Genomic DNA, 24986 nt, shown 5'->3' on the forward strand with positions numbered 1-24986 from the left:
ACAGTAAAATCTGCCCAACACAAGAAGCTCTCAGCCCGCATCTGTTGGCTCTGCTGTTGGACAGGACAAGTTAAAAGAAAAAAGACGACTAGAAAAATGTTTTGATGTTTGTGTTTATAGTTTTAACATGTGTCCCTGTTTGGGGTCTATCAGCATGACTGCTGAAAACCTAGGAAGTGGTTTTATTTCCTGTTAAATGTTTGTTTTTCAAAACTGAAAAGAGGAAGGACCTTGAAAGTAAAACAAGTGTCATTTTTTGTGTTGAAATATTGTTTTGTGTGCAATTTTCAGAAATGTCTTGAAAGGAAAAGGAAACTTTTGCAGATTTTGTATTGCACTCACCTTTTAAAATTTTAGTCCATACCAGTAGACTGTGGGCCCCATATGGTTTACCTTTGGGCTGAAATGTTGGCCCCAGGTGGGTCTGTCAGCGGGTTCCCTGGTGGCCCCATCTGTGTTTGCCCGCACTGGCTTAGGTGGAGACTCAGTAGTCTGGCCGCTGTGCAGCAGAACTCACTACTAACTACCGGGCGACTGGTCAGCGTAGAGACCCAGACTACTGAGTCTCCACCTAAGCCAGTGTAGGCAAACACAGACGAGCCACCATGGAACCCGCTGACAGACCCACCTGGGGCCAACAATTCACCCCAAGAGTAATACCATATGGGGCCCACATTTGAATGTTCGCTGGGATACTTCAGAGTTCAGTTTTGAAATTTAGATTTGAAAAGATGTGTTTTTCAGAATTTAGTTCAATTCTAGAAAGCAGAATTAATGAGAAGATTAGCTCTTAGTGATCAGTCTGATTTATTTTGAGACAAATGTAGACGCATACAGATAATTCTTGTTTTCCTCACATTTTTCTAGTAAAACGTGCATTGTTGCTGGAGATTTGTTGTTTCTACATCCAAAAGATGTCCTGTTTGTATGTTTTAAATAAAATGTGTTCATGGCACAATAAATATATTATGATATATTTATAATAAATATAAATATAATATTCATGAAGAAATGTGATGTGACTTGTTTTAAATCAAAGTATAATTTTATAGTTTGATTCAGTTTTATTAGATTGTGAACTTGAAGTATTTGTCTGATCCAACAAAAAAAAAAGTACATTTGCTCAAAGACAAAAAAAGGGAATGTATTAACTTGATCCCTGTTCAAAATTTCCTGAAAATGTTCAGCCCAGCGTGCATCGTGTTCTGCTTCTGTTGTGAGAAGCTTGCCCTGCTTATCTTTAATTGGTGAACTGACAGTAAAGTGGTATCTTCCACACACTAGTCGACTAATTCTGTACAGCTGGTCTTGTTCTCCTCGGGCTGCAGCACCTTCCGCCTCCTTAGCGAGCTCCTCAACGTAGGCTCGGCAGTCGGCACGCAGCATCTTCTTCACTGTTTTGTTGGCTTCTCTGTATTGCTGCTTGTATTTTGTCTCTGAACGGGTGTTCATTAACTGACTCTTAATTCTCCGTCTATCCTCAATGGCCTTCCATGTTTTCTGTTTAATCCATTCCTTGAGCTCTTTCTTGGTTCTAAACCCAAGGCATTCCTTTGCGCTCTGCTAATAAGAAGTCTTTATGTTTTCATATGTTAAGTTAATCTGGTCAATCCCGACTTCTCTATTCAAATCTTGAAGTGCTTCAAATCTGTTCTTGACCTGTATAACAAAACTGTGTCTAAGGTAAGGGTCTTATAGTTTCTGCACATAGAATTTCCTTGGAGCATGGGCTTTGTTCTGTGCTTTCCACAGTTTCAGTTCAACGGGATGCGGAGAAGGTCACTGATGGATGTTAGAGTCAAGCGGGAAGCTGATATTGGAAGCGATCATCAACTTGTTACGGCCATGATATACATATTTACATGGCCGTAACAAGTTGATGATCGCTTCCATCATCAGCTCCCCGCTTGACTCTAACGTCCATCAGTGACCTTCTCCAAATCCCGTTGATCAGCAGGTGGCCGATTTGGTTCTTGTCTCTGTCATTTGGTGAGTACCATGTCAGTTTGTGGATATCACGGTGTGGGAACAAGGTGCCCCGCACCACAAGATTGTTGTTGTTGCAGAAGTCAATCAGTCTCTCTCCGTTCTCATTCATTGTCCCACAGCCATGCCTGCCCATTGCTCTTTCGTTATTGCTGTTGTCTTTTCCAACTTTTCCATTTAAATCGCCCATTATGATCAGAACATCATGCCTTGGTGTGAGCTTAATTTCTGCATCCAATTGTTCATAGAAAGAGTCCTTAGCGTCTTCCTCACTGCCATTAGTAGGACTGTAGCACTGAATTATAGTCATATTAACGTGTCTCCCTCTCATCCTGACTTTTATCAATCTACTGTTGACAGGTTTCCATTCAATCAAACCTTTCTCCGTTCCTTTCTTTAAAATGATGGCAACTCCCTCTTCATGCTTGTTGTCCTCTCTGCCTGAATACAGTAGTGTTTCTCCTGTTGATGTCATCACTTTACCAGATTCTGTCCATCTGGTTTCACTTACGCCTAAAATGTGAACATTGTATCGACGCATCTCTGATGTCACTTGCCCCAATTTTCCTGTTTGGTACATTGTTCGTACATTCCAGAATCCTAATCTGGCTCAAGAATTCCATCTTCCTGTCAGTGCCTTCCAAGGTATGGCTTTCACCACCGTCATTCATATAAGCCTTTTGTTGGAGCACTGGAGGCCCTTTGCACGTTGGAGTGGTTTTTGATTTCATTGCTGTTTCCGTAACCATGTTGCGTTTTATAGGACCGGGTGGTTAGCCCTGTGCCAAACCCCCAACCTGGAGGGCCAGTGGACTGCTCTTAGTCTGCCCTCTACCCTTCTGTCTGTCTGGCATGGGAGACCCTACCAAGAGCATAAAGCTCCAGCCAGCATAGCTATCCAGGTCCTTGAGACACACAAGCCCCCCAACCACGACAAGGTGGCAGTCCATGGGCACCCATTACAGGTGGTCTCATAGGGATCTTCACATTGACTGCAGTCAAATGAGCCGTCGTTCACATTTCTGTGGTCAAATCAGCTATCACTGGATTTTTTGTGTGAGTTTCATCCAATACTTATGGTAGCAGGACTGAGAACGCTGGAAAATTTCCACCAGACTCCACGGAGCTTCTTGATGTGACCATGGAAATGTGAACGGCGGCTCATTTGACCGCAGTTGGAAAGGATTGTAAATCAATGAAAGAGCATTTTGATGTTAGCTTTCATTATTTTATCAAGAACTCTGAGAAACCAATGATTGAATGTGATCACAGCAACGTCAATAAACATTGGAGAATTAGCTAAAAGAGTCTTTGGTGAACTGGAAGGAGAAAGAATCAGGATTTTGGAGGAAGTTCTGTCCATGAAGATCTTCACTTCCTCGTCCCAGCTGACATCTGGATCAGAACCATACGGCTTGGCATTACCCAGATTGATGGATGTTTTTATGTAGCAGTGGTGAAGATTTATGCTAGTGAGACAGAGCTATCATAATCAGACAGGGGGCATCAGGGGCAGAGCTCCAAAAGCCGCGCCCCCTCTGTCACAAACAGGCAGACAGCTGGTTCCACGTGCAGCAGGTTTATTAACAGTTCACAGAATAAGCAGGGTCAGACAGGCAGAGGTCATACACGGGCATAGGATCATCCGAGACGAGCGAGAAGAGGAGTCAGAGTCCAGGCGAGGGTCAGGGGCAGGCGCCAGGCAATCAGAGTAGTAGGGTCGGAGGCAGAAGGTCAGATCCAGGAGTAAACGCTCAGAGATTCAGGTAGGGTGGCACAAACAAAACTTCGCAGAGTGAAGTGTGGAGCCAGACTATATGCTGAGGAGGTGATGGGAAACAGCTGATGCTGATGAGTCCAGGTGATGGCAGGTGGTGAGCTCAAAACTCTGGTGAGCGCTCCCTCTGGTGACTGGAGACGGTAGCAGCAGGTTGCTCCATGACAGAGCCCCCCCATGCGAGCGGCTCCGGAAGCGAGGAACTCTCCGACGCCGAGGTCGTTCACGAGTTCGGGGAGCAGGCCTGTCTGGGTGGTAATGGTGGAACTCACTAATCAGGGAGGGGTCAAGGATGTCATCTGCGGTGAGGAGCGTTCTTCTGGGCCGTACCCCTCCCAATCCACCAGATACTGAAGCCGACCCCCCCGGCGCCGGGAGTCCAAGAGCTCCTTGATGAGGTAGGCCGCCTCCCCCTCCACCATCACCGGGGGTATCTCAACTTCCGATGGTCCAGAATAAGACTCCGCTTCCGGGCGACCACCAGCGGGTTTCAGCAGGGAGACGTGGAAGGTGGGTGAGACGCGGTATTCCGGAGGCAACTGCAGGCGATAGGACACAGGGGTGATCTGACGGAGAACCTTGAAAAGCCCCACATACCTCGGACTGAGCTTCTTGCAGGGGAGCCGCAGTCGAAGGTCTCGGGTCGAGAGCCAGACCCACTGGCCGGGAACCAGATCAGGCCCTGGACGCTGGCAACGATTGGCCTGCACCTGGGTGTGGCGAACAGCATGTTGGAGCTGAACATGAGCCGCCTCCCACGTCTCCTCACAGCGACGGAACCACTCGTCCACAGTTGGCAGCTCGGTGGATCCGCCCGACATGGGGAAGAATGGAGGTTGAACCCCCAGCACACACTGAAAGGGGGTAAGTCCTGTGGCAGCCTTCCTGAGGGAATTTTGGGCATATTCGGCCCAAACCAGGAATCGACTCCAGTCCTCTTGGTGTCGACGGCAGTAGGTGCGGAGGAACCTTGTTACATCCTGGTTCAGGCGTTCCACTTGGCTGTTAGATTGAGGATGGTAGCCGGAGGTGAGGCTCACATTTATGCCCAGATCCCTGCACATGGCTTGCCACACTCGAGAGGTGAACTGCGGACCACGATCTGACACGATGTCATCCGGGAGATCGTAGTGCCGGAACACGTGGTCGAGGAGCTGCTCTGCGGTTTCCAGAGCCGTGGGCAGCTTGGGTAATGGAATCAGCCGGCAGGCCTTTGAAAAACGGTCAATAACACTGCGATGTGAGACCAGGGACGACGTGGAACAGGCAGTGGTTGCAGGAGACCGGCTGGAAGCTGTCTTGGTGATTTGGCTGTCTGACAGGCAGCACACCGGGTGACGTTCTGGGCTACGTCTGCCTATAAAGTGGGCCACCAAAAGGTATTCGTGGTTAAGGCCTGTGTGCCAGCCATACCTGGGTGTCCGGCTGCTGGAGAGTCATGGACAAGGTGGAGAATCTTTTGTCGATGGGACGGAGGAACATACACCTTATCACCTGGGCAGGATAGTGGTGGTGCCTCAGCTGCGTTAAGCTCAGCCAGCTCAGTCATTACATCCCATTGCACAGGAGCCAGGATCACTGATGAGGGCAGGACAGTCTCTGGAGCTCCCGACCCCTCCCCAGGGTCGTCATAAAGATGAGATAGGGCGTCGGCCTTTCCATTCTTCGAGCCTGGGCGATAGGTGATCTGGAAACTGAAGCGTGAGAAGAACAGGGACCAGCGTGCCTGTCGTGGGTTTAACCGCTTGGCGGTCTTGATGTATTCGAGGTTCTTGTGGTCGGTTAGAACCAGGAAAGGCTGAACCGACCCTTCAAGCCAGTGTCTCCATTCGGAGAACGCCTCCTTCATGGCCAGCAGTTCTCGGTCACCCACGCCGTAGTTCCGCTCTGCATCGTTTAACTTCCGGGAAAAGTAGGCACACGGAAACATCTTGGCTGGTTGACCCTGGCGTTGCGACAGCACCGCTCCTATGCCCGTGTCAGAGGCATCCACCTCCACAATGAACTGTGCACCTGGGTCCGGGTGACGGAGGATAGATGCCTGGGTGAAGCGCTGTTTCAGTGTCCGGAACGCCTCTACTGCAGCTGGAGTCCAGGTCAGGCGTTTGGGAGCCCCCTTCAGGAGGGCAGTGAGAGGAGCTGCCACCATGCTGAAGCCACGGATGAAACGCCGGTAGAAGTTGGAGAACCCAAGGAATTGTTGCAGCTCCTTGACAGTGGTTGGCTGGGGCCACTGTTGCACAGCCTCCACCTTGGTCTGGTCCATGGCCACGCCCTCTGTGCCGATTACATATCCCAGAAATGCGGGGTCCTTTACCATAAGTCAATATGTGACAACTTGGAAATGAGAATGTTTTGCAATATATTACCAGCGCAATTTTATTTCATTGTGATGCAATTTTTTTACATCACACCTGCCTTTATAAAGAATTAAAAATTAAAACATCTTAAAAATAGATGTTCATTATTTCTGAAGCCAAAAACGGCCTATCCCACTTTTTTTCTTTTTTAAAATCGTTTTCTCCTTAACGAGACAATCAATAGTCGCATTTCCATTAACTCTGAAATTTCGCAAAATGGAATTTGGATAATAAATTCTCCTAATGGAAACACTACAATTTTGAAAAAACTGGCATTTTTCGAAAAAAAGTTTTTGCGCTTAGAGGAGGAAATATACATTTTTCGCAAAACTGTAATGGAAACACTTTTTTTTAAATAAATGCGCTTCTCGATATGAAGTGTCTGATCTGAGCGCCGCTGAGCCGGCGCACCGAGAGGTCCCGCAGCGTAAAAGCGCTTTAGAAATTGTGGGTCATACGGAATCGCGCAGCAGCTCCTCCTTTCCTCATCGCTTCATCTGCACACGCACTTTTGCAGCGTGGAGCCTGAAGTCTCATGAGCGCGATCGCCGTGACAGAAACTTGAATTTATGTTGTGGTGTTTTTAAGCAGAAAAATGGTCCAGATGCTTTTTTGTTAGAATGCTTTTTCTCTTAACCGCTGAACAGACTTCTCCCTCTTCTGAGTCGAGCACGCGCCCCAGACAGAGCTGTGACGTCACTCAAATGCTCCTTTTTAGTAAATTAAATAAAAAAAACACACATCGCCGTGTTTATGATGACTTATCGCGTGAGTTGGTTTGTATTTTATCGGATTATTATGAAACCGTATCATTGCGACACTGTTTTTTTTTTTTTTAATTTCCTAGAATTTGGTTAAAGTTTCATGTGTAATGGAAACAGAACCCAGGGCTGCTGAGTGTTTCTGCATGGTGCGTTCCCTGAGCACCGGATATCGGCAGTAAAACGAAGCAGTTTATCTGAGAAAACATGGAACACCGGCACTGATCTGGATATAATCGATTGATTAAATAGTGTCGACGTTTTTTCTGAAAAACTGATTTGTTTTGTTGCGGATTGTGTAAAAATGACAAAGTTTGTAATGGACTGAGTTGGGCCGAGTGGCTGTTCGCTTATGTCCAGAGTTCAGGGAATGCATCATGTGCAGATTCTTGTCTGCTGTGGGATCTGTCAATCAACCTGTTCAGAGGTTTAAGGAAAATAAAGGGACGGGTGCATTAGACTGAATTAAAGCGTTTGAGGAGCGTAGATACACTAATAATAGTTATAATTAATTAATAATAATTGATTAATAAGTTATAATTTTGTTAAAAACATTTCATTTGGTCATTACCTCAAAATGTGACAAGATCTGTTGAGATTAATAGAGTTCTGAATATTGATGTCTGTTTCCTAGCTTGTTGTCATTATTGATAATTATGCTAAGAAATCAGTGTCTTCACATAGAGAAGTATCATTATGTATTATTAATAATGTAGAACTAAAGGCAAACTAAGCAAATTTATTATTTCAAACTGGTAGCCCTTCGTATGATTCAGTACCCATGAAGTAGCCCGCAGTTTCAAAAAGGTTGGTGACCCCTGGTCTGAAGGGACTGTTTTCCTCCCCCCCCCAGGTGTTTCTACGGGACCTGGAGTGGGGGCGGCAGCAGCAGCCCAGCTTCTGGAAGAGGCTGCACTTTCGTAAGGTGGAGAGGGGAGTCCGGAAAATTATGCAGATGGTGGAGGAAGACACTGCCTCCAAAGGAAACACCAAGTAACCAGAAGATCTATTTTTGTTTTTTTGCTTTTTTTGGGGGGGTGCTGGACCCACATGTGGAAAATATGCAACAGGCATAGTTTTTATAGGGTTTTGTAAAGGCTATGTTTTCAAATTAAAGTCTCAAGATTTGATTTTTCTCATATTTAAATTTGAATAAAGATTTAAATAAAGAAACCACTGTGAGGCAAAAAAATCAAGTTTGGTTTTCTAATGAAAAGTGTTTTGTTATACATGCACAAGTGACATAGTAGGCCATGTTTTAAGACTACATTTTGTCGTTACCCCATGTGATTTTTGCAGTTAGTCAACCATTTTGGCAGCAATATGAACAGCGCCACAGTGAGCACCACTGCTGAAACTTTCAAGCCATCAGAGTATTCATCTCACTTTAATTTACATGACTTTGAGTAAATGTTACAATACAGGCAGTGTATTAACATCACGTACGTAACATTAGCATGGGAAACAGGAGGGTCAGAGTGTTGTTTGTTGACATTAGCTTGGCTAATGCGTTTGGTTGTCATTTTTATTTTTTTATTCTCTGGAGATGGAAGATAGTTGAAAATAGACCGTATATAGTCTGGACTACATTTTGATTGCATTGTTAGGACTTGCTGACTTAAACACCGTTATCCCCACAAATTGCATGCAACGAACTGTGGGTTTACACCAGTGTCAATCTGAAACCACGATTATAGCATAATGAAAGTAAGTAAGCTTTGTTTACGGTACCATACGTGATATGAAGTATTAGCTTCACAAACGGGATCCGACCGCTGGGTGGTCCATCTTTCAGTCTTGTTTTGCTCCTTTTAATGGCGCTGATCCTCTTAACTCACCTCTCCGCATCTTTAGGAATGCGAAAAAATGACGTGCAGTGTTCCCCCGCTTATTTCCGTTTCTAACTCAAGACGTTTGTATGACGAATTTGAGTCCGAAGGAGGTGCTGAGCTGCTGAGGTGATCTCCGCACTGCCGGAAAAAAATCCTAATATGTTGAAGAAGATAATCGGGGAGAATAATTATCATCCTCAGCAAGTGTTTATTATTAGATTTAGGATGAAGCACGCTCTTGATTTTGAAGTGTGGAGAGACACTCTTCGGACTAATTGCTGTCGAGGGGTTTCAAAATGGAGGCAGCTATAACAGGAAGCTACAGAGACGGCTTTGGTCTGAATTCGCAGGAGCCGGAGGTGAAGCATTTTCTATGGGTGACGTGACACCTCGCTTTGTCCAGTGAATTAATAAATGTCAAAGGTTCAAATCCCGTAAATCTTACTGCTCCAGGCTTTTTCTTTTACAGCTCTATTCCGGAATATGAATGATTTGGTGTTATAGAATTCTGCTCGGACAAAAACCGCAATTGTTAATTTCTCCTTCATGATGAACCGGTTGGTACTTTAGTGTTCTGAAAAGAATGCCTTCCATAGGTCACTACCAAATCAGAGTCTATTATTGGTCAACCTGGTTTAACTTGCAACGCGTTCAACACCCGCATGTTTTGTATGTAGAACCTAAAACTGGTCATAGAAACTTGAGTACCGATGCATGAACAAAACTTTTCACTGGCATTGGCCACTTGAATATGCATTGCACAGGTCTGTGTAAAAGTAGCTTGAGAGCAGCACATACGGTATTCAGAGTCAACTTGCTGATAAATGATGAGTGTCATTAACGGTGATAGAGCTGCTGTTTTATTGTTTATCTGCTTTCTTTATTTCAAATCTTTGAGAAAATTGACAAGGTAAAGTGCAAAAAAATGAAACTAAAATATTAAACATAACAAATATATACATTTCTCTGTGTATTTATTAATGCCAATATCCTCTCTAATTATTATTATTATTTTTAATATATATTTATTTTGTCCTCCACACTAAACTTCAGGCAGGTTTAGAAAGTGGTTAGATGTTATAAAATTAGAAAAAAAATCACAAACCCTCACTTTTGACCTCAGTCTTGGTTCTACTAGCATTTCCCTAAATTTATTCTGGTATAAAGGTTATTTTTGAGTTTCATGTATTTTATTGGGTCACAGTTTGACACTGAATGCCCTTCCTGATGCAGCTTCCAGCACACACAGGCTCTGGGTGTCCCCTTGTGGTTTCTAAAGAATGAAAGTGTCAGTCACATGCCGCAACATTTTTGGTCAGATGTAAAAATAATCTAAAAAAAAGGGGTTTTAAAGTCCCCCTTTGATGAAAATAATTTTTGTAGTTTTTAACATGTCTGTGTGGCATTGTTCTTATGAAAGAGAACAAATGGAATAGGACACAGGATTTTTTGTTGAGGTTTATCCAATACTTACGGTAGCAGGACTGAGAACGCTGGAAAATTTCCACCAGACTCCATGGAGCTTCTTGATGTGACCACGGAAATGTGAACGGCGGCTCATTTGACCGCAGTTGGAAAGGATTGTAAATCAATGAAAGAGCATTTTGATGTTAGCTTTCATTATTTTATCAAGAACTCTGATGTAGCAGTTTAGGGGGAATATGAAATATTCAACTCCAAATCTAATTGAAGTTATTAATTTTATTAATTGAAAATTGTATCAAATTAACCTCGGGGCACCACTTTCGTAATGAAGGAAAATATTACTCATTAATGATCATCTGCTACTTCTAATCAATAAGTAATAATTAATCAGTCTCTTACTTCAGTAGTAAGTATCTTCACTCTTTGAAGGGACGTCTTCAATGAACGTATAAAATGATGAGACAAAACAACGACGGTACATCAATGATTATTTATTGTATAAAATTGGATTAACAAACAGGATTATTGAGTATAAGAGCACAGAATTGATTATAACTTTCAGAGGTAAAAGATAGAAGCAAACTTTCAGTAACTAGCAAAAATAATAAAGAAAGATAAAATAAAGAATAAAACAAAGTAAAATTATGTAAATTAGGCTGAGGATGTGTGTGTGTAAATGTATGTTCTAAGATGTAATAAACGTTTTAGGAGAGCAGAGAGGAGGTGTTTATAATGTAAAAAGGAGTAATTTAACAACTAAGATTCTAAATGAGCAGACAACTAACTCTGACCACAAACAGCAACTTTTTGGAGCAGGAAACTCCTCACCACAGTCTGGAGGTCTGGTTCCGTTCGATCCAACGAACCCAGGTGAAGATCCCTCGTTCGTTGGAGAGCTTCGAGGCGTGACTCTGACCGAGATCCCAGCCAAGTGCAGGAGTTCGAATCTTGACCCACAGGAAGATTCGGTTCAGTTCTGCTCAAGTTCTGTTAACTTCGTCTCAAGTGGTCGAGGATAGGTTATCCACAAAAAAGGGTAGCAACCAAAATCAAATGTTTCAAAGCTGGTCGGGCTAAAAAAACATATTAATTATTTGGTCGCTAAGAATTAGAGAAAAAGAAAAATTAGATTCTATACGAAAGTTAAAATGACTTGAAGGTTCTATTTACGAAATGAATTGGAGAAAAAGGTTGCACAAAAACTCTAAGCATACACAGAAGTTTTCTCCTCTCGGAACTCCTAAAATGTTTAAAGTTTTCTCCTTTGTTCTAAGTTGTCTGTCTCTGTAGCTTGTCTGTCTTCATCTCATCTTCATCTGTTCTTCATCTGATCTTCTTCTCATTCTGTGTGTAACTGTTCTAACTAACTTCTCCCAGCTCTGAGAGAGGACTTCTCCACAGGGATTGGCTGAGAGGTAACCAATCAGAATGATTGGAGTAAAATTTACGATCTTTCCTATTTTAAATGATCTCATGTTACCTGATCCTGTGTCTGTGTCTGTGGGCAGATATGAGGTCTAAAAAAAAACACTTCTTGACAAGAAAAATAAAAGAAACATCATACCCTTTTTATAAGAATGTCTCATTCTAACACGTGACTAGTAAATTGATATCACATTTAAAAGATGATATATATATGAAAAGAATTTAATAATAAAAAAAAACATATATGAAACCAAAAAAAGAAAGAAAGGGAAGAAAGAGAGAAACTCTTTATCTTAACCCTATTTCACATAAACATGCATCACTTTTAGGTAAATTCACAATTAAAACAACAAATATGAGTGTATTTACCTTGAAACAAAGAAACAAGGAATGCATGTTTGACAAACATTTGGTGCACTTCAAAGTTGTTTTTTTTTTATTTTTTTTTTATATATGGCAGTAAAGTTTCCCACCGCTTTCAGGAAACCTGCGAAATGTCACATGTCAACGATTGTAAATTTTGTTGATTAGCTTCAAAGAGAGCTTTGTGAAGAAAGCGGGATGTTTCTTCCCGTAAAATGCAGTACCATCACCCGACCATCAGATATGGCTCCAGATGCAGCCCTCCTTCTTCTCCAGAGAGGAGTTTTATGACGCCTTCACTGGGATGTTAATGCTATCTTTCGGGGTTTTAAGACAAATGGTTTCTTGGAGGGGAGGGGGAGTCGACACTTTAATTAGTCAGTTACTTAGTGAGTGAATTCTTGTTCCAGGGTCTGGAAACACAAATTGTTCCATTTGGGGGCCTTGACTGCTACACTGAATGAATGTATTGATCACAGCAACGTCAATAAACATTGGAGAATTAGCTAAAAGAGTCTTTGGTGAACTGGAAGGAGAAAGAATCAGGATTTTGGAGGAAGTTCTGTCCATGAAGATCTTCACTTCGTGAAGCTTCGTTTAGTGAAACTCAAAAATCAATGATAAAAAAAAAGTTCAGCGCACTGTCTTGTGGGGTCCAGATGACAACACCTTAAGTGTAAACAAGCTAAGGAGAGGGGAAGGGTTAAAACACCACTGGGAACATTTTTGTAACCCTTGTGCTATCCTAGGCATGTTTACAGTAAAAGTGGGCTTGTCTGGACCCGACAAGATCACTTTTTTTTGAAGATTTTTTGTCTTCACTGGTGTCTGTGGCAGACATAAAATCCTGTCCACCTTTTCATGGGAGGGATCACAGATCAATGTAAGTGTGGGGTCAAATAAGATAGCACAAGGGTTAAAATAAAAAAAAATGTAAAAAAAATTATTGGGCGACTTTTCAATTCAAATCATCAATTTTCTTGACCGCTTCTTCCCTTTCGGGGTCGCGGGGTGCCGGAGCCTATCCCGGCCACTGATGGGCGAAGGCGGGGTACACCCTGGACAGGTCGCCAGTCTGTCGCAGGGCCTCAATCACACACACATTCACTCTCACATTCACACCCAGGGACAATTTAGAGTCACCAATTAACCTATGAAGCATGTTTTTGGACGGTGGGAGGAAGCCGGAGTCCCCGGTGAAAACCCACGCATGCACGGGGAGAACATGCAAACTCCACACAGAAAGATCCCAGCCGGGAGTCGAACCGGGGCCTTCTCGCTGTGAGGCGAGAGCGCTAACCACTTGCGCCACCGTGCAGCCCTCAATTCAAATCAATTTTATTTATATAACCCAAAAATTAAAAAGAAAATTTGCCTCATTGGGCTTCATGCAGGTAATTTTACAAATGCAGAAAATTTGTCATAAAATATGAACAATAGCTAAAAACTAAACAGACTAAGTAAAACTGGTTAATGTAGCCACGAGGGGGCCCAAGCCAGGGTCTCGTTGTGCCGGTCCCAAGCCCAGATAAATACAGAGGGTTGTGTCAGGAAGGGCATCCGACGTAAAATCTTGCCAAATCAAATATGCGAATCAGACCTACGAAATCCATACCGGATCGGTCGAGGCCCGGGTTAACAACGACCGCCATCGGTGCTGTTCACCGACAGGGTGCCGGTGGAAATTGGACTACTGTTGGTGGAAGAAGGAGAGGAGGAAGGCGGGTTCGTAGGGAGAGAGAGAAGAGGAAAGTCACTAGTGTTGGACTGAGAGTTGGGACTTTGAATGTTGGAACTATGACAGGAAAGGGTAGAGAGTTAGTGGACATGATGCAGAGGAGAAAGGTAGACATACTGTGTGTCCAGGAGACCAGGTGGAAAGGTAGCAAGGCTAGAAGTTTAGGAGCAGGGTTCAAGTTGTTCTATCATGGTGGAGATGGGAAGAGAAATGGAGTAGGAGTTATCCTAAAGGAGGAGTTTGTTAGGAGTGTTGTGGAGGTAAAAAGAGTGTCAGATAGAGTGATGAGTCTGAAGATAGAAATGGAGGGTGTCATGTTCAATGTTGTTAGTGGGTATGCCCCACAGGTAGGATGTGAGCTGGAAGAGAAGGAGAAGTTCTGGTTGGATCTTGATGAAGTGATGATGAGCATCCCTGGAAATGAGAGAGTTGTCATTGGTGCAGATTTCAATGGTCATGTTGGTGCAGGAAACCGAGGTGATGAGGAGGTGATGGGCAGGTTTGGTATCCAGGAGAGGAATGTAGAAGGACAGATGGTGGTTGATTTTGCAAAAAAGATGGAAATGGCGATAGTGAATACATTCTTTGAGAAGAGACAGGAACATAGAGTGACCTATAAGAGTGGAGGTAGAAGCACACAGATAGACTACATCTTGTGTAGACGGTGTAATCTGAAGGAGATCAGTGACTGTAAAGTAGTGGTTGGTGAGAGTGTTTCCAGACAGCACAGGATGGTGGTGTGTAGAATGACTCTGGTGGTGAAGAAGATGAAGAAAGAGAGGGCAAAGGCAGAGAAGAGGACAAACTGGTGGAAGCTGAAAAAAGAAGATTGTTGCATGACTTTTAAGAAACAGTTGAAACAGGCTCTGGGTGGTCAGGAGGTACTCCCAGATGACTGGATAACTACAGCTAATGTGATCAGGGAGACAGGTAGGAGTGTACTTGGTGTGTCATCAGGAAAGAGAGTTGATAAGGAGACTTGGTGGTGGAATGAGGAGGTGCAGGAGTGTATACGGAGTAAGAGACTAGCTAAGAAGAAGTGGGACACTGAGAGGACTGAGGAGAGTAGACAGGAGTACAGGGAGATGCAGCGTAAGGTGAAAGTAGAGGTGTCAAAGGCCAAACAAAGAGCTTATGATGACTTGTACGCTAGGTTGGGTAGTAAGGAGGGAGAGACTGACCTGTACAGACTAGCAAGGCAGAGAGATCGAGATGGGAAGGACATGCAGCAGGTTAGGGTGATCAAGGATAGGAATGGTAATGTGGTGACAGGTGTCAGTGGTGTAATGGAAAGATGGAAAGAATACTTTGAAGAGTTGATGAATGAAGAGAATGAGAGAGAACAAAGAGTAGAAGAGGTGACGGTTGTGGAGCAGGAAGTAAGAAAGATTAGTAAAGGTGAAGTGAGAGGGGCTTTGAAGAGGATGAAGAGTGGAAAGGCTCTTGGTCCTGATGATATACCTGTGGAGGTATGGAAGTGTCTAGGAGAGATGGCAGTGGAGTTTTTGACCGGGTTGTTCAACAGGATCTTAGGTGGTGAGAAGATGCCTGAGGAATGGAGGAGAAGTGTGATGGTGCCCATTTTTAAGAATAAGGGAGATGTGCAGAGTTGTGGTAACTACAGAGGAATAAAGCTGATGAGCCATACAATGAAGGTGTGGGAAAGAGTAGTGGAAGCCAGACTAAGAGCAGAAGTGAACATTTGTGAGCAGCAGTATGGTTTCATGCCAAGAAAGAGCACTACAGATGCAACATTTGCTTTGAGGATGTTGATAGAGAAGTACAGAGAAGGTCAGAGAGAGCTCCACTGTGTCTTTGTAGATCTGGAGAAAGCTTATGACAGAGTGCCCAGAGAGGAACTATGGTATTGTATGAGGAAGTCTGGAGTGACAGAGAAGTATGTCCGAGCAGTGCAGGACATGTATGAGGGCTGTAAGACAGTGGTGAGGTGTGCTGTAGGGGTGACAGAGGAGTTCAAGGTGGAGGTGGGATTACATCAGGGATCAGCTCTGAGCCCCTTCCTGTTTGCAATGGTGATGGACAGACTGACGGATGAGGTTAGACAGGAATCACCATGGACTATGATGTTTGCAGATGATATTGTGATTTGTAGTGAGAGCAGGGAACAGGTGGAGGTGGAGTTAGAGAGGTGGAGGTTTGCCCTGGAAAGGAGAGGAATGAAGGTTAGCCGCAGTAAGACAGAGTACATGTGTGTGAATGAGAGGAACCAGAGTGGAAGAGTGAGGTTACAGGGAGAAGAGATAAAGAAGGGGGAGGAGTTTAAGTATTTAGGGTCAACAGTACAGAGTAATGGAGAGTGTGGAAAAGAAGTGAAGAGGAGAGTGCAAGCAGGTTGGAATGGGTGGAGAAAAGTGTCAGGTGTGATGTGTGACAGAAGAGTTTCAGCACAAATGAAAGGAAAGGTGTACAAGACTGTGGTGAGACCAGCCATGTTGTTTGGACTAGAAACAGTGGGACTGAAGAAAAGACAGGAAGCAGAGCTGGAGGTAGCAGAGATGAAGATGCTGAGGTTCTCTTTGGGAGTGACCAGGATGGATAGGATCAGGAATGAATACATCAGAGGGACAGCACATGTTAGAGGTTTTGGAGATAAAGTCAGAGAGGCCAGACTGAGATGGTTTGGACATGTTCAGAGGAGAGACAGTGAATATATTGGTAGAAGGATGCTGAGTCTAGAGCTGCCAGGAAAGAGGTCTAGAGGAAGACCAAAGAGGAGGTTTATGGATGCAGTGAATGAAGACATGAAGGTGGCTGGTGTTAGAGTGGAGGATGCTGAAGACAGGCTTAGATGGAGGAAACTGATTCGCTGTGCCGACCCCTGAAGGGAAAAGCCCTAAGTAAAAGAAGAAGAAGTTCGTAACCATTGTGCTATCCTATACATATTTACATTAAAAGTGGGGTCATCTAGACCCATGACAGACATAACATCCTTGGCAGACGTAAACTCCTGTCCACCTTTGTCATGGGAGGTTCACACATCAATATAAAAGGTGGGGTCATCTGGACCTTAATTTTGATCGGGTCATGAGTGACATTTCCGGACTTATCAGTAATAGATGTTATTGAGGATTTTTATTTATTAGTTTTAAGCTGATTAGCTAGAAATTTGCCAGATCTATTAGAGTTTTCTTTCTAGTCTAAGTCTTTGCATTTGGAATTGCGTTTGTTTTTTATGTCATTTAACTGAAGCTTTAATTTTTTTTTAAATCTCCCAAAATGTGTTTTTGTGCAGAAGCAGCATAAGCAGTCTCCAGTTTATTTATTTATTTTATTTTCCAATTCTATTAAATCTGCTTTCTCTTTACATTTTTTTAAGTTGAATAAGAAATGATTTTCCCTCTCATGACTGCTTTAGCTGTTTTCCAGAGAACACATGGTGAGATGTCAGGAGTATTGTTAAATTCTCAGAAGGTTGCCCACTCTTTTCAATAAACTCTTGATCTTTTAACAGAGATGTATTAAACCTCCAGGTGGAACCCGAAGGTGTTGCTGCTTCCCTGACAATATTTACAGAAACTGGTGCATGATCACTGATAACAATTGGATGAATGCTGGAGCTTTTAACATCCTTAAGAAGAGATTTACTGATTAATAAATAATCTTAATTAGAGTGTAAGTAGTGAACTGGAGAGAAGAAGGTGAACCCTTTAGTGTTTGGGTGACATGAGCGCCAAACAACGCAGAGACGTAGATCGTTCATGTACTGCTTCAGAATACTTGCAGACCGCCATGTATGCTGGTGCAAGTTCGACGCATGCTGAGTCTATCAAGTTCGGGGTACAGAATAAAATTGAGGTCTCCTCCTGTCAGAAATGTAGAGTCCGAGTGAGCTGAGAGTGACTTGAAAAATCTGTGAATTAAGGAGTCGTCGTCAATATTCGGACCGTACAAATTTGCTATACATAAATGAAGATTCTGAATAGATATAGTAATAATTACATATCTTCCCTCTGGATCAATAACTGTATCTTTATGAGTAAAAATAATATTTTTATTAATTAAAATGGCTACTCCTCTTTGTTTGGAGTTGTAACTAGCAGCATAGATGGATGGAAACTGCGAGCAGCACATGACATGTTCAGTTGATTTGGATAAGTGGGTCTCCTGCAGTAAAACTATATCTGCTTTTAAATCATTCAGGTGGTTTAAAACTTTCAGCCTCTTGGGTCCAGAGTTCAGTCCACGAACATTCCAGCTAATGATGTTCAGATTAGACATGACTACACTGACTGGGGGGGTGTGAAGCTGCATAGTACGTGCACCTGCTGTGCCCGTGAGCGCGCGTGCCCGCTGACCGGTGCGCAGTGAAGCGTTGTGCGTTGGAGCGCGTGGGTGCTTTCTGGCTGCGTGAGCTGCATGTGGGGTGTGTCCTGTATAAACCTATGTGATGTGTTTGCAGCATGTCAGCGAGTGTGTGCGGGATCACGTGTGTATGCCTGCGTGCGCGACTCTGTCGAAGGTGATCTGCAGGACAATTACGCTTGGAGGAGAAGGTGGTGGAGCTCTTCTTCTCCATGACCAAGGTATCGAAGTAATCGACGATGTACTTCTCCAGGTCCTCCAGGCTGTCAAAAACGTAACAATCTTTTCCAAACATGTCTTAATTGTCTGAATATTTATATGGCGGTATCATGAAAAAGCTGGAAATGTTTGTTTAGCTACTCAGCACCGCCAGGTTAACTCACCACACTCCTCTCGTGGGTCTCGCAATGCTACAGCATGCTCCTCCCCCAGAACCCAAGTTTATTTTAATTTGTCAAAATTTTGGCAATGACCAACAGACAGCACTTTTAAAGCCCAATTTATAGAGAAAAACAGACAGAAAAAGTACATTTAGGGTTTGGTTTCCCTTTAACATGGGAGTTTTCACTATGGGCAAACTGACCACCACAAAAGGTGTAAAAATAGCTGCCAACTCTGCAAGGAAAGACAGCTCTTTTAACCTTTCAACACCAGAGCTTTTATTAATTTATTCACCAGAGTGTTTATGTTCTTTAATCTATTGTAACTTTTCAACCGTTAAACCAATCAATGTGATTCCAGCAGATTCTGATGGAGAAAAGCGACTAATGCTGCCTCAGGTGCTAAAGAGTTGGATCCTCAATCATTGATTAACAGCAGATGGTGTCATGAGGATCAGGTGTAGGAGAGCGGATCCACACTCAGCAGCAGCTTTCAGCTCAGAAACCTGGGCGCTGTTCCAGAAACTATGGAATGTTGCATATCCGGGTAAGTTTTAGCATAAGTTCGTGGATATCCTCCACTTTTGGTTCCAAAATCAGCGGTTGTCTTCGGGGCATGTCAGTAACCATAGCAACTAAGTTTGTTTCTGACAGGTTAGAGCCTGGCAAGCCTTACAGTGATCTTGTGGACGTAGAAGCACAGATTTTACAAAAAGAGGATAAAAGCCTTTCAAAAACATTAAAGGCTTTTTCTGCTTTGAGAAGTCCACGCATATTGGCTGTTTTTTTTTCCAAAGATCATTCAGAAAAAGATATTCCGTTTTAAAAGACTTGTAATTTAATTTGGCAACATCTTGGAAACTTTGCTGAGAATAAAAACATTTTCTGTGAGAAATAAAATAATGTACAATTAAGTAAAATGTCTTCACAAAACCTTTGACATTTCAAAATATAATTTATTTCACGTAGAAGAAAAAAAACTGTAAGACAGGAATAAAAAATGAAAGTTTTCTTGTTTTTTAACCATTTCTTCTAAAATTCAAAGTATTTTCAGGACTGAAGAACTAAGACAGATTTTCATACTTTAGTGTTAAGGTTTTCCTCTGATTCTCCACCAGATATCAGCATTGTTCCAACATTCTTCCAGATGCCTTTACCTAAAAATACTGTTTGACCTTCTGAGTCAGATGACAAAGGCAGGGGGGACTTACCAAAGGTAGGTGCTTACCGGAGCCCCCAACGCTTTGGAGAGCTGTACACTTAAAATAAAAATAAAAAATCTAAAATAATTTAGAAGCGTATTAAAATTTAACTCTTGTCTTTAAAAAAAAAAAAAGAAATCCTTAAATTGACATGACTTCTCATGTGAAAGTGTTTTGTCCTCCCCCGTCCCTGTGTAGCAATGGACTATTACATAACCAGCAAGCTAAAATATATGAAGAATACATTTACTTTTAACATTTAAATAGAATTTTACTCTTTAAATTCATATCACAACATTTGCAGTCTTGACATTGATGATGTCTAAAGATTTTTTAAGAAATAATTATTGCAACCGCTGCAGAGGGCCCAATGTTATTGTCATCTGGGGCCCCAAACTGCTACATCTGCCACTGACCCCGATCACTCCTCACGGCAGATTGCGCAATCCCAACTGGGTTGGGCATGTACCTTTTATTTACTCGGCTTATTTACTATGCTAATAATTGTGATGCTTTATGATTTCAATGTTGATCTGTTAAGCTGACAATCAAGATTGTATTTCATAAACAGCTGCAAAAAAGACAGCTTTATCCCTTTTACACTGGAGCTTCAGTTCTACTGTTTACATTCTTTTGGCTGTTAAAATCTTCAGTTATTACAGTTCAGGTAATTCCAGCAGTAAGTGTAGAAATGCAGCCTTGCACTGATGTTATCAACATAAATCAGCTCATTTGTATGAAGAGAAAAGCGTGTTGCTACGCAGATATTTCAAACTGAAGTGGAATTTCTGCTCTAAAAAAGTCGCCTCCCCCCCATCAGATTCTGCTGGTTCTTGGTAAAAAACACCTATGGTTCACCATGCCACAAGCTCTTCCAAACTGCATTTTTTGTCTGCTCTGGATTTACAATGAATGTGAATATTAGGCTCAATTTGGTTTTCAGATGTCCATTATTTCAGCACATGCTAAAAACAGTATGTTCATCAGAGTGGCTCTCTAAGGGAGCTCTGCAGTCAGTCTGCTTTCGATTGAAGTTTTGTTTCAACAACCAGCCGTGAGGCGAAACCTGGCAAGCCTCTGGAGTTCAAGTGGGTCAGAACAGAACCAGGTCAAAACAGCATGGGTGTTTCATAAAAAGGCTTTAATGATGGGTTTACTGTAGTTACAAACATTTGAGACACACAGGCATGTTTTAATAGTTGGAAACAGTGATGAGAGCAGAGACAGAGTTCCAGCCCGGACTGCATCACTGCTCTGACAGACCAACAGCCTCGGCCACACAGGTGACCATTAACCTGTTGACTCCGCCCCATCAGTGTCCTGTAGAATCAGCCCTGAAGTTCCATCTGGATTTTCCTTAAAACTTCCAGAGTCTGAAAACTGATGGATGTGAGACGACATTAAACAAATATTCCCCAGGTTCGAGGATTCTAATTCATGTCATGCATTCATTCCTGTAGTTTGGATGAAAGTGTTTTCCGGCTGGATGCTGTGTGGCTCTGATGGAGCACTTTCACCCGTGTGGCAGTGAGCTGCTGTGCTAAAGGTGAGACGAGTCCTGGAAGACTCCTGCTGAGGACGGCAGTGAGAATGGACAGCAGATGAATGAGGGCTCTGGGTTTCCCTGAGAGAACACAACCAGCTTCTGAAGACGGATGGATGGAGGATGGCCAAGCGTGCACATCATGGATGAGGGGTGTTCATCTCTGAGGAAACGATTCTCAGGTGTGGACTGAACATTTTTGCTGCTTTAAACCAGACTTTCAGAGCTTGAAGAACTGTCTAACCGTCCAGCTACAGACCATCCCCTCTAAAACAACAGCACACATGAAGGGTCATCACTTCCCAGGATGTCGCCCCCTTTTCTTCACGGGTGTGTTTGTGCCCTGAATCCAGGCTTTTGACAATGATTCCAGGTCTGGTCATGAAGAAAACCAACCTCAGAGGAGCAAAAATGGTTTTACCTAGAAACAGACAGCTGAAGAAGAGCTGTCTGAGCTTTCCGTGTGTGGAGAGAATAACTGCTCACAAGAAGACGGTCCACCCTCCACCTGTCAGAGCCAGCAGCCCAGAGAGAAGAAGAGCTAACTCTGACAGCACAATTAGGAAGTGACCAAAGGAGAGATGTTTGAGAACAAATCCCTCCTAAAGAATGACTGAGCTTCTCCAAATTGCACCTGAACAAACCTCAAGACTTGTGGGAAGACATTCTACAGACACGTCCAACCAAATGATTGAGAGGCACAATGGTGGAGGGATGATGATGTGGGCTTGTCTGCAGGAGCTGGACAGCTAACAGTAACAGAGAAGCATCATTACAAGGTAATGTGTGGCAGCAGATCCACAGTTAGCTGATGAGAAGAAGATGCTGAAATTATCCATGAAAATTAGACTTGCAGTTGAAGGATCGCTGATCAATAGCGTAACATTTCCTCTGTTGTCTTTAATCTGAGGCTGTTTTTTTCTGGTTGAAAATCATTTCATTCTGTCCTTGCAGGTCTCAGCAGAAATTGTGGAGTTGGTTTATCCAGTATTGTGCCGAAAAAACTGTCTTTAGTGCAATACTCATTCATCACTGTGCTTTAGCATACTGACTCTGGAAGAAGAACATCCTCATCCCAGGATCACACAACTAAACCCTGATGATCAACGTGCAGCTACACTAAGACGTACTGCCATCTGCTGGAGGAAGTAGACATGGTCTAATGTTGAGGATAGTGGTTAGAGGAAGCAAGTTCAGGAAAAGAAAAAGTCTGATCATTGCAACACCAGAGTCCCTCTGTGTTATAGAAAAGCGTTAATACGAGGGGGGCGTAAAGTAACTGTGGGTTATGATACAGAGATGATGCCGTCAGTCGGCCCATGTCAGCCTCCTCCCCCCAGGAAGGAAAGCGGCAGGTTCTCAATCACAGCCTCACGTTCAGTAAGGCTGGAATGAGGGTGGGGTGAGAGTCTGGACAGGAAGAGCTGCAAAGGCACCATCCATGCTTCACGCTGCAAGCGTCTCCGTGGAAACGTCAATATGGAGAAACATGGGAGAATCTGTAGAGAAGAGATGAGGTCAAAGACACTTTTCATTTGAAGAAATTGCACGAGCTTAAGGACAGCAGAGGACCTTCATCGTCTTTACTCCTAAACCCTCAGTAAACATCAGCTCTCTCAGAGTTCACTCAGCAGAAACGTTCCAAGCAGGATTGATCTACGAGCTTCACAGAAAAACATGAAATACAGCTACCATATCAGTTTTCTTTTGTTTAAAACATGTTCCAAAACAGTTCCTGGCGTTTACAGGCAGAACGTCAAATCCCCTATGGTAGGGCTCTACAACCTTTAATGCTAAAAGAGCCACAAAGTCCCATTTTATTTTTTTAAAATCCCAAATAATTATGCTTTTTTAACAATTAAGCATTTAACTTAAAGGGGCCCTACCATGAAAATTCTACTTTTTGAGGTTTTAAATGCATTCTAGTGTTCAGTCCTCTCAATAAAGAACCCCAAATAGGTATTTTGATCCATTCATGCATGTAAGAGTAATCCTCTAAAAACCTGCACTGTCTGCAGCAGCCCCTCCCACACCCACAAAAATGAGTGGTTGGAAACATGCTGACATAAGATTGTTGCCAACAGTTCCCTCCAGGAAGAGTCTGTGCTGTAAACTTCCTCCCCCAGACTACAACAAAAACACACCCACCTTCTTCAGTGAGCTGTGGCAGGAGATAACTACCTTCCTGTACCAGGGACCTTTCTCTGACCCATTTTTTAAATGTAATCTCTCTTCGTTTCCAATCGGACCGAATTTTCGAGAGCGGAACAACTGAACCAAAACGACCACAGTCTTGTGATGTAAACACGTTAGAAACGAGGTGATCGGTGAACTGCAGACAAATGTAGAGCATTAGATTGTCATGTTATCCAAATGGAAATAATTGATCCAACTGTTTACTTGTTAGAACATTTATTTTAACACCACTAAAAAAACGTATAACTTTTTTTTTGTGTCTCCTATGTGGTGCGAGCGCGCGGGCGGGCTACTGCGGGGACGTCATCTTAAAGGCTTAACAGAATTCTCTTATGAACAATGTCATAACACCACAACGATGAGACATGGAAACTCATTAAAATGTGGTCGGATGAATTCATGCTAAATAAAATAACTTTTAACGTGATTAGGGCTGCCACAAACGATTATTTTAATAGTTAATTTTTCGATTAGTCGACTAATCGGTTCGTGCGGTGACTGGATGTAAAACACTCATCTTAACCATCATTATCTTTAAACTTGAGGTCTGTAAGCTATATTCTAACTAAAATAAAGACAATAGTTTATTAATCGTTTAATGAATCATGTAGCTTTTCTCAATTTGTTTCTGGCATTAAAACAAGACTTAAATCAAATGAGGTAATCTGAATCAACTACAGAAAACGTATTAAAACACTGCAATTCTTTTTTTAAAGCTTTAAAACATATATTTAATAAAAATGTGTAAAGTATTTCAAAAGCTATTTGCAGATATAAACACACTCAAAATATTTGCTCACTGAGGCCCATTTATTAAAGCAAAACACTAAAGACATCTTTGAACTGAAGATATTCCTATACATAAAAAACCTGATAATGCCCATATAAACAAAGAAAATAAATAAAAAGGGGGAAATTTATATTTTTAAAAAGAGAGAAAAGCAGGAGATGTTAGAATGTACATCAGTACTTTCATCCTCTCACTACCTACATCCACTGCACATGCGCAGACCGATACTTCATAAATTTCAGTTTGGGAGAGAACCCATTAATCTGTGTTACTTCTTTAATGTTGTGGTTGTTTTGCTGTTTGTTGTCGTTTTAGTGACTTTAAGTTACATTTAATTGTAGCTTAATGCAGATAATGTAATGCTACACTTGTAAACTTAGCTCTGGACTTTTAGGTGAGTTCCTTCACTTCTGGGACTCGTAGTTTTAAATCGTTCCATAACTCTGCAGCAGATCCGTACCGACACACAGCCTCTCTGTCTGCGCGGTGAATGTTTCATAATCCGCTCTTCGAATTTAACGACGTGATCGCGGCGGAATATGAATGAAGCCTTGGACGAGCGGTTCACGTCCAGTGTAAACTCATTATCCGCGCCATCCTCGCAGCGTTTTGTTAGAAGAGCGCAGATTATGAAACGTTCACTATGCAGACAGAGAGGTACTGTAGACACGGATCTGCTGCAGATCTTCTGGTTCATCTCCAAACAGCGCAGTAATGACAGCCGCGACAGCGCTAGCTGTGTTAGCGCCGATGTTAGCTTAGCTAGACGAAGCTCTCTGTTCAGCGTGATCAAACTCACAACATGCTTCATCTTCAGGTGATCATTTATCGCCATCGTGCTCTCATGGAACACAAGATCTGTCGTGCAGAAATTACATTTGACAC

The 24986-nt window shown here is 42.8% G+C and overlaps 2 protein-coding genes across 2 annotated transcripts in view; one reads left to right on the forward strand and one right to left on the reverse strand.

The window, feature by feature from the left end:
- Positions 1–12390, forward strand: part of nlrx1 (NLR family member X1) — a 73099-nt gene extending 60709 nt beyond the window's left edge. The window contains exon 12 of the mRNA XM_024297887.2: positions 7738–12390. Within this exon, the coding sequence (XP_024153655.1) occupies positions 7738–7881 (144 nt within the window). The 3' untranslated portion in view covers positions 7882–12390. The remainder of the gene's footprint in view (positions 1–7737) is intronic.
- An 8304-nt stretch (positions 12391–20694) lies between these two features.
- cuedc1b (CUE domain containing 1b) overlaps positions 20695–24986 on the reverse strand; it is a 34704-nt gene continuing 30412 nt past the window's right edge. The window contains exon 10 of the mRNA XM_036215611.1: positions 20695–22614. Coding sequence (XP_036071504.1) covers position 22614 — 1 coding nt within the window. The 3' untranslated portion in view covers positions 20695–22613. The remainder of the gene's footprint in view (positions 22615–24986) is intronic.

This window comes from Oryzias melastigma, linkage group LG15, assembly GCF_002922805.2.
Source record: "Oryzias melastigma strain HK-1 linkage group LG15, ASM292280v2, whole genome shotgun sequence".
NCBI lineage: Eukaryota > Metazoa > Chordata > Actinopteri > Beloniformes > Adrianichthyidae > Oryzias > Oryzias melastigma.